The following is a 10,705-nucleotide window of genomic DNA, read 5'->3' on the forward strand; positions in this document are numbered from 1 at the left end:
GACCTTCGAAGGCGGTTTCTTTTTAGTAACTCAAAAACTATGACTTGCGGCTGAAGCGGATCACAACACAGAATTTACCTGCATTAAATTTTCTACAAAAATGTGTTGTTGAATTTTTCCGTAGGAATAACAGTTTGCGCGTAGCAAGTGAGAGAGTAAGAGAGTCTCGAGTGTACTTTTTGAAAGCATTGTGGCTCTCATAAAACCCATAGGTAGGGACAGCTGAATCACCATGTTTATCTTATATTCCATCAATTTCTATAAAAAGTGAGCGTTGACTTTGTCGCTGCTACTCCTGGTGCTGCCTTTGCTGGCGGAGGGTGCTTCCACAGAGAGTGTGGGCTGTGTACTGCCAGCTGCCTCCACTGAGGCGTTCTACATGACTACCGTAAGTTAGCAGCAGTAGAGAAAGGGTATCATACAAACTTACATATATTGTACTTATGATTACTTTACATCTTGTTAAAAGCTGTCTTTTAGTGTCTTTATGGCAGGAGGAAATAAGATTCATAGTTTATGTATGACAGTAGAAAAGTAATTGCTGTAAATTAGGGAAACGTATTCTCAGAAATCTTCTCCGTAACAGTACTAACTAAAGCCTTAAGTCAGAAACTCCCTCAATTGACAGCAATATGTTACTAAAATTAAGGTTTTATTTAAATATATAATACTCCAAACTGAGTCAGTGTAACGTATACCTGAACCTTGCTGTAAAGTTAGATATATACATCTACTTCAGTTGTATTGGCGTAGATAAATCCTTTCCCCTTTTTTGTCTGTAGAGTTTGGTTTTCACCTGTAGTCAACTTGCTATCAAGGTCATTTTAGACTTTAACATTAAGGGTATATAGTTTCACTGGATCAATGCGTAAATCCTCTAATTTGTACACTAGAATAGTTATTGTCACATGCTATGAACACTGTACTTGCAATCTCCTCTGTGGAACCATAGGAGGAGAAACCGTGGTACCAGCAATACCAGTGCCAGGTACCCGGTCTGTTTGACCTGGGCTGTGTCACGTACGTCCAGTCTCCTGGGGAGAGCGACACCGAGATGTACCTCACCGGCAACTTCAGCAAAGCACCTCTGTAAGTTACCAGGTTAACCTGATGTAGGTTAAATATCGTATGTACACTGGTTACAGTGATTGGATTCTGTTGGATCACGGTAAATAAGGGACAATTAACCTCTTTTCTTGGAAGAGCTTCATTCGTTAGTGACGGAAAATAATGCATTCAACTGGAAGCAATGGAGATGGAAATCTGTACCAATGTAAGTAATTTCTGTGACACTGGAGATATTGAACCACATGTTTACAGTTATACCTTCAACATAATAAAATCATTTTGAATACAAAAAAAGTTTTTTAGTCGCTACCGAGATACACATCGGTAGTGTGTAGTACAGTCTGTGTATTAACAGTTATAATCTGCCAGGAAGTTACAGTTTGTGTATTAAAGGTTTTTATCTGTCAGAAATTTTCAGTCTGGGTATTGGATTTACTAGTTCTCTCAGCGATCTGAAATTATATTGTAAGGAATATGCTGCTAATCGCAAGTTAAACATCAGAAATAAGAACGAGGCAATCCTTTCACAAGGGCACTGCGTACTGATATTTAACATGCTTTCGGTTTCTCAACTCTAGTCATTATGTTCCTATGGAAAAGCCTGCATTGTAAGTAGTTCTGGTCAACGAAAGCATTACACTTATGACTTACGAAGTGTACTTTGCTAGAACTTCTACTGCTTCCATTGACTCCGGAATATGTCTAAAATATTCCGAATTATGTGAAGTCTTGAGAGAGCAAATTGGTCTTCCCCCGGAATTTTCAATCTTTACATCTGTAACTCAGCTGCTTGGAAAAAATTCGTAAACACATTTTAACGATCATACAGAAAGACATGCAACACGGCTTGTGTGCAGCATTGGCTGGAACTACTTCGGAAATCGTTAGTGCTGATTTCAATGAAAACTTTCAGCCTAGATACATTTCCAGATTGTAGCACAGCGAATGTCAATACAATACGCATGAGCATGGTATAAACACTTAACTTACTTGTACTGTTCTCTTTTTTTCAGCTTTCCTGTGAACAGCTATGTGTCAGACACTGGAAACAAGCTGGACAAGGTCTATGAAGGCGTATGTAAGTGCAAATTCATACTTCCAGAAATGTAAGCTATTTTTCTCACAGACGTGTAGAGGCATATTTTTGTTTTTAGAAGAAGGCACACGCATTACTCTTACACCGGAACAAACTATTTTTTTTTCTTATTCCTCTGGAGGAGCTAGACATAGATGTTGCAGCAAGCAGTAATTCTAACTGTCACGACCTGTAGACATGTGTATAAGTTGATATATATCTTCTCTTTCCAGGGGAATCTCTACTGAGCGGACGAGATAACGTAGTGTACTCGCACGAGCATTTCATCATAGACCACTACTGCTTCCTCGGATATGGTTAGTCTTTGTCATCTACTTCCTGTAACAACCTCTGCAATATTTTGGGCGTCATGAACGAGCTATGACGATAGTCTCTCATTTCGGTGTGTGAGAGTGAAGGAAAAAAAAAGATTGCTCGAGTGATTCTGTGTTCTTGTCACAACTCAATGTTTAAATTTGTATTTGCAATACAGTATATTTTTCTCAGTTCCATAGAGATGAACACTACCAAACAACAAGTCCATGAACTTATATACATATATATCCCATGATGAGCCAAACTGTGTGTTATTGTTATTGCGTGCTGAAATTATCCCCATTTAGAATTAGTATAGTAGTAACACTATTTCAAGTTGTAGCACATACACGGTAGGAAGTGTTTCTCGTCTCATGACTTTGTTAATGCTGTCATGTCACATTCGGTATTGATCTTCCGACCAGTTTCACTGGCGAAGAGGAGCAGTGGAAACAATATGGACACTCTTTTGCTAGCATGCTGGATCAAACCAACAACCTGCCATTTATATTATGGTCATTTAGAACTCCCTAAATCTCTTACAGCAAATTCCGGGAATAATTAATTTGCAACAGACTCTTCCGATTACGTTTCATTACGTCCCCTGACCATTCTTATGCTCGGACTCTTATAAACTAGTCGTCAACAAGACGTTAAGATTTAAGTTCTACTTTTTACCTTCCAAGCCTGTTTTCAGTTAATGATTTCTAACTTCCACAAACGTTGTGGTGAAATTTAGCTGAAATGTTGGAAAGATTTATTGTGTTATTATAGTGTGTTCTACTCGACAGTAACTGCAGTCTGCAAGCTTATTCATTAAATTCAGTTGTAGTAAGGAAATCTACGATAATCTGTAGGATTTGCATATTCTGTAAAGATTCACGATATTTTTAATCCCGTCCGATAATTCGCCGGTGCAAAATTGAATAACGCGAACGTTTCTGTTACAGAAATGGCTCAAATCTTCACAACTGTCAAGGAACCTAGCGTCGAGTTGATGGAGCTGATATGGGAAGTTGTCAGTAATCACACTGAAGTGGACAAGTCTAAGTTTAAGAAAGTGGTCTGTTAATGCTGCACTTCTGATAAATAAATGTTAATGAACCACATTTTGAAACAGTCTTTCTTTCTCACCCTAATGTCAAAATCCATTTCTCCTAGCAACAACAAATTAACAATGTTAAATTGAAAGTACAATTCTGTACCGTTTAAAGTATATTATTAAACATAATTTCTGGCTTAACATATTTCAGTCTCGTATGTAGATAGACGTTAAAACAAACGGCATCCAGAAGAGGGTATGGAAAATTTACTTTTACATACAGATAGAATGTATGTACGTCAAAACGAACAACGTAAGATAGGGAGCTTTATGCAATAAATGTGTTTATATATATATTTTTAGTACGTTATTATTTCCTTGTCGCTAGCCTCACTAGCCTTGTACCTACGGTCCCATCTGAGAAGCTTGCGTATTACAAACCTGCTGAGACAATGAGGGGTCACGTACCCGCATTGGGAAAACTTTCGAAGTTGTCTTCCATATTATACAAATCTTCGGTCAAGCGCAACAGTTTCTTCACAATTAACTTGCTTTCCGATTCAATGAACAAATGTTGATCTGTGGCAGTTGTAATAAAATGTCATCAGCAATGAGATATGTTGAAAATGTACTTCATAGCGTTGTCATTTCTATTTCTCCTACCATTCCGATATTTAGGTACATACTGAAGAAACAACGATTTCACGAATCCTACTTTAAGGTGGGAAGTACTTTCTGTTTATGGGCTTCATCTTTCATCGCTGGTCTAACACATAAACTCGATTTTTGCAACGAATTAACTTCTGTCTCTTATAAACTGTGCGTACGGGTTGAATTAACATGGTTACTCAAGACTATTTACCTCTGCACAAATCTGTCACTTCTACATAGCTCACTGTAGCAAGGGGGTTCGACTTCGGATGGGAGATTAACTTCATTGCGATTGCTTACACCGAGAAAGGAATCAGACAAGGAGCAATCGGTTATCTTAACTGAAACATGATCCAAGTAGCACAATAGAAATTTGTAGTGGTGAATAGCTTTCAATCTGTTTCCAGTTTGATAGAGATTTACAATCAAAATCATGTAGCATCGCCTTTATTTAAGGAAATGGGACTGCAATGCAGATTCAGCTTGAAATCCACCGATAAAGATGCACGCCCTTCCATACTGGAAGGGCGTGGATAATATATTCACACAACAAGTGATTAAAGCTACACTACTGGCCATTAAAATTGCTACACCACGAAGATGACATGCTACAGACGCGAAATTTAAGCAACAGGAAGAAGATGCTGTGATATGCAAATGATTGGCTTTTCAGAGAATTCATACAAGGTTCTCACCGGTGGCGACACCTACAACGTTCTGACATGAGGAAAGTTTCCAACCGATTTCTCATACACAAACAGCAGTTGACCGGCGTTCCCTGGTGAAACGTTGTTGTGATGCCTCGTGTAAGGAGGAGAAATGCGTACCATCACGTTACCGACTTTGATAAAGGTCGGATTGTGGCCTATCGCGATTGCGGTTTATGGAATCGCGACATTGCTGCTCGCGTTGGTTGAGATCCAATGACTGTGAGCAGAATACGGAATCGGTGGGCTCAGGAGGGTAATACGGAATGCCGTGATGGATCCCAATGGCATCGTATCACTAGCAGTCGAGGTGACAGGCATCTTACCCCCATGGCTGTAACGGATCGTGCAGGCACGTCTCGATCCCTGAGTCTACAGATGGGGACGTTTGCAAGACAACAACCATCTGCACGAACAGTCCGACAACGTTTGCAGCAGCATGGACTATCAGCTCGGAGACCATGGCTGCGGTTACCCTTGACGCTGCATCACAGGCAGGAGCGCCTGCGACGGTGTACTCAACGACAAACCTGTGTGCACGAATGGCAAAACGTCATTTTTTCTAATGAATCCAGGTTCTGTTTACAGGATCATGATGTTCGCATCCGTGTTTGGCGACGTGGCGCTGAACGCACATTGGGAGCCTGTATTCGTCACCGCCATACTGGTGTATCACCCGGCGTAATGGTATGGGGTGCCATTGGTTAAACGTCTCGGTGACCTCTTGTTCGCATTGACGGCACTTTGAGCAGTGGAAGTTACATTTAAGATGTCTTAGGACCCGTGGTTCTACCATTCATTCGATCCCAGCGAAACCCTACATTTCAGCAGGATAATGCACGACTGTATGTTGCAGATCCTGTACGGCCCTTTCTGGATACAGGAAATGTTCGACTGCTGCCGTGGCCAGCACATTCTCAAGATCTCTCACCAACTGAAAATGTCTGGTCGATGGTGGCCGAGCAACTGGCTCGTCACAATACGCCAGTCACTACTCTTAATGAACTGTGGTATCGTGTTGAAGCTGTATGGGCAGCTGTACCTGTACACACCATCCAAGCTCTGTTTGACTCAATGCCCAGGCGTATTGAGACCGTTATTACGGCCAGAGGTGGTTGTCCTGGGTACTGATGTCTCAGGATCTATGCACCCAAATTGCGTGAAAATGTAATCACATGTCAGTTCTAGTATAATATATTTGTCCAATGAATACCCGTGTATCATCTGCACTTCTTCTTGGTGTAGCAATTTTAATGGCCAGTAGTGTAGAATAAGAAGGGCAACACGGAATGAAAGTACTGCCGTCTTATCTGCGACAAGGGAACGCTCTGCTAAATCAGTAACGAGTTACAAAACGAAACTGAGAAGAGACAGTACGCTGGTAAACATGAGTCACTACGTCTTTAGCCAAGAGGTTTCATATAGCATTTTGAGTCTATGGAACCACTGGACACATTATGGTTGTCAGAGTGGGTACTGGAATATCCAATTCTTGTCCGCACAGCTTGAAACGTCTTTGTTAGTGACATGTAAGACGGATCGACACTGAACCGTAGTTCTGGTTGTGGAGCTTTCTCCGTCGACAATGCAAAGACCATTGCTGAGGGGTGGACGGAAGGTACTGAAGTCATTGCACAACTGTCCTCTGCCCACAAAGTACAAAAGCTGCAGACCCGTTAAATGCTCTCGTTTGCTTAAGAGAAGCAACCTTTTGTAGTACAGTATTCGTTACAATTCACTGTGTTCTGGAGGAAATATGTCGTGGCTGGTCTTAATCTAAACATGTCGCGTTTTACGAGCAGCAGTTTTAAATGTTATGCTATATGAATAATCATCCAGCTTCGAATAAAATGTTACGTATCAGTGACACTTCGTAAATGGCACACAGTGGTTATGTAACAATTCCACCACCGAGGAAAAAGTTGTTGTAAAGAATTGTGGTTTTCCCTGGATTAGAAATACTAATAAATTGAATTAATTTCGTTGAAATGAAATAAATGCAGCCATTGTAGTTGAAAGCTGTGAATGTGTAATGACATGAAATGAAATCAGCGGCAGGCGTTCAGAAACGCTGGTTCTGAGTATCAGTTTGACACTATTTTCGTTAGTTACGACATCTTCATTATATTGGAGTGTAATATTTTCTGAACGCACTTTGTTATATCATTTTATACCAGTGGATTTGATTCTATAGATTTTTCGTGTCATTGAGCCCAGTTCACTCTGTCCTGAAATAATGGTATTGGTTAGTCACTGCAGCAGTAAACGCTAATCTCGCAGTCTGCATTGTTAGATGGAACAAAGAACTTCAGTGAAGCGTGACGTTATTGATATAACTGATATAGCAGTCGGTCTCAATTCCAACGTCCTGAAGGCGGTCAGATCAGCGAGGATTTATTCCACATGGTTCTGTCCACGCACATTAATTCCACACGTCCAGAAAACGACGAATCACACTTCATGAACACTGTGCAGGTCTGCGCCGAAGAACAGTGTCTGTCACCTTCCTATCAGGCTCATTCGCTTGATTTGTAGCCCATCGAATTTATCAAGCGCATATTTGGATGAATTCATGTGTATCATTGTTCTCTGGAAACAACAGTGTCAATATGCTATGGAATCACATAAAGAAAAGGGATCAAGCCTCCTCATACGTTTCCGTGCTCTGACGTTTATTGATTGCGATTACGGAATATATGGTCTTGAACACCGTTCCTTGGTTTAACAATGTGTATCGGGGGAAAATAACTAGACAGCTTAGTTAGAATAATTCTTGCTTTTTCCTAACTTCCATTTTAATATGCTTAATGTGTTGCGAATAGCCATTGTGAAGTGTTTTTCTGTTGATACTTTTTTGTTTTACATATTCCGTCTGTAACAAAGCAAAAATCCTGGATGAAACCGCGTCCCAGTCTATTGAACATGTTTCGGAGACACCTAATACAGGTCACATACTTAGACTCACGTGCTGGTTAGTTAACGTTCGTAGTTATTACTATAACTATACTGCTAAATAGTTCAACTGGTGCTCAATTCTTGTGGTGAGATTGACTATCCAACTGCTTCCAGGAGCAATTCCAGGGGCAACCAAAATTTTTGGCCGAAATAAGAAACTTAATACGCAGTGATAATCTACTAATGAGAGGAATAATCTTGCTTTAAGGGCTTAACTGCCTGAGTCAAATAAAAAATTATAAAATAAGTATTTGTCTCGAGCCGAGGTAACACACGGCGCGTAGATTACCCAGACGACATTCATCCAGTATCTGTGATATCAGAACACTTATTTCCGCCACTGGTGTGCTAAAACAGCAGCCTCAAGCATGACGTTTTAGTTTTTTACTTCTTTATCACTACCTCTACTCGCAACACATTCTGCAGATGGTATCTACATGTACCAACGAATGTAGCAGACGTGTGCTATCATTATGCGATTTATGGTTTAGGAGATATGAAAATTTATGTATAGGAGCTAGTGTCCTTAAACAGTCGGCAGTCAGATTTACTAGTTGTGAAATTTTCTCCCTTGCAGACATTAACTATCACACGGTAAATAGGTATAGATTGTTGGAGTTTACTCTTCTAGATAAAAGGTAACCCCCCTATTTATAATTGTTAATTAATATTCACTTTCTACAGGTCAATAATAGAAGCAGTATGTGTTAGATGTTTGGCTACTTACAGCTGTTCCGTGTGGGATGTCGTTATGAGAAAATCCATAACTGCGTCTCCCTTAAATACGATTCCGTTCAAGGACACCTGGAAGCGGCCTTTTATCAGAGACACCTATGTACACTGTGAAAGGAGCAGACAAAGTGATACTTAATTACTTCTTAATATGTAGACCCAGCTGCTAATCTGCTAAACACACACGACATGTGACACATGTGGCAGCTCTCTTATATTCGCACATATGAAAGTCGAATACAAAAGCGAGTCACGTTAAATAATTTAACGTGCCAATGACAAGGTACATTTGATTATTGTTTCTTACGTAACTGAAAATTAGTAAAATATATGTAGTTTGAACGATTAACAACATAGTTTTTCTAACTAACGAAGGTTTTATTGAAGGAAAAATCTATTTACTACACAGAATAATAAATGCATTGAGTTATATTTCATATCTCGCTCCATCTTAATATAAAACAGATATGTGGTGATTCCTATCTGATGACAATTGGGACGTTGTGTAGAGCGTGTTCCAGTAACTAACATTCCGTCTGCTAATCCTGGATAGCATCTTCAGAGACCACAATGCTAGATGGTTTTCGGACTTTAGCAAGATCGACCAACCGAGCTTAAATAGAATAGAAAAACTGAAATTTGACATATTGTGGGCCTTAGTGTCAGATAACGCAAATAGTTCTAACTCTTCTACAGTACAAGCTCCGTAACACACCTGGGCGCCCCTCTGAGGTCTTTGGCAATGGTCGTATTGCGTCACGACTCTACCCCCGCGTGCTTCATGTGAGCACTTCGATTTGATGAACTTTTTAAGACTGAAAATCAATTAATTTCGTCTTTATAGTCTTAAACAAAGTCTGCAGAGAGACAAAAGGACACTGATACATGCTATGCCATACACCGCAATATTACGCCAATAATACAGCAACCATCAAGAATGAAAACAGCGTCTATGAAAGCCTGAACACTATCTTCTAATACAGCCTTCTCTCCGGTGAACTGCGTATCGTTCGTACTGGTGAACGGACCTATTGTAGTTTCCCATGAAACTAGCATTCTAGTGGCCCTGATACTTTTTTAACATCACTTAGATCTCCTGTTCAATGTGCTCAAGCAACATGACTGAAATATTTGGGGATAAAATTAAGGTGTCTGTTCAAAGTGTTCAAACAGACTACCACATTGAATTTTGTACATTGCATTGGCTAAAGCTAAATTACAATCTGGGTCCTTCCTTTTGTCCAAGCTTTTAGTAGAAACGTCAGTGGCCGGCCGGTGTGGCCGTGCGGTTCTAGGTGCTTCAGTTTGGAACCGCGTAACCGCTACGGTCACAGGTTCGAATCCTGCCTCGGTCATGGATGTGTGTGATGTCCTTAGGTTAGTTAGGTTTAATTAGTTCTAAGTTCTAGGGGCTTATGACCACAGATGTTAAGTCCCATAGTGCTCAGAGCCATTTGAACCTTTTTTTTTTTTTTTTTTTTTTTTTTTTTTTTTTTTTTTTTTTTTTTTAGAAACGACAGCTTCATCGATTTCGATTCAGAGGTGAAATCGGGTATTGTTCTTACAATGTCAGTGAACAAACGTGCCATATGTCTGTTTTGCTCCTAACAGATGAGGAATCTTATCGGAGACTTACTTGAAACATTCTTCATCGCTTATTGAGACTTTCAAAAATTGTTTCATTTGACCAGATGTACTGGACAGAGACCAAAATAAAAGTTATCGTTGAATACACAACAATTGGTGTTCTCTCAAGGCTCCCAAGATGTTCTTGGACGCTAGTTAACTCATGGTCATTGTTGATTCCTTGCCGTAGTACCTCATACATTGATTATATTATTAAAATATGTTGTGCTCTAATAAAAATGATTAAAAATTAGTTTTTGAACTACTGAGAGTTAATTGCAAAAGTGGTGTTTGAGATGATTTTTTTTCTTTTATTAGCGTTCAGAAAAAAGAAACCCAAGTTATGTGCCATTTTCATTAAAAATGTGTTTCACTCTAACACTGTGTTTCATTCATTCTTCATCTAAAACATAGTAAACGAAGTCTCAGCACACCTAACTCTAAACGCTATAAATAACAGTTCTGCTACAATGTCTTGATAAACTAGTCGTTTCATGAAACGATTACGATTTTGTGCTCTTTCTTTTATAATTT

The 10,705-nt window shown here is 39.6% G+C and overlaps 1 protein-coding gene across 1 annotated transcript; it reads left to right on the forward strand.

Annotated features, from left to right (window-relative positions):
- Window positions 1-916: 916 nt before the first annotated feature.
- Window positions 917-3,547, forward strand: LOC124621761. Its single transcript, XM_047147176.1, has 4 exons — window positions 917-1,089; window positions 2,082-2,146; window positions 2,377-2,460; window positions 3,409-3,547. Exons 1-4 carry the CDS (start codon window positions 1,055-1,057, stop codon window positions 3,528-3,530), a joined length of 306 nt encoding a protein of 101 aa, XP_047003132.1. The 5' UTR covers window positions 917-1,054; the 3' UTR covers window positions 3,531-3,547.
- Window positions 3,548-10,705: the final 7,158 nt, after the last annotated feature.

The sequence above is a fragment of the Schistocerca americana genome, chromosome 7 (assembly GCF_021461395.2).
Source record: "Schistocerca americana isolate TAMUIC-IGC-003095 chromosome 7, iqSchAmer2.1, whole genome shotgun sequence".
In the NCBI taxonomy this organism is placed as follows: Eukaryota; Metazoa; Arthropoda; class Insecta; order Orthoptera; family Acrididae; genus Schistocerca; species Schistocerca americana.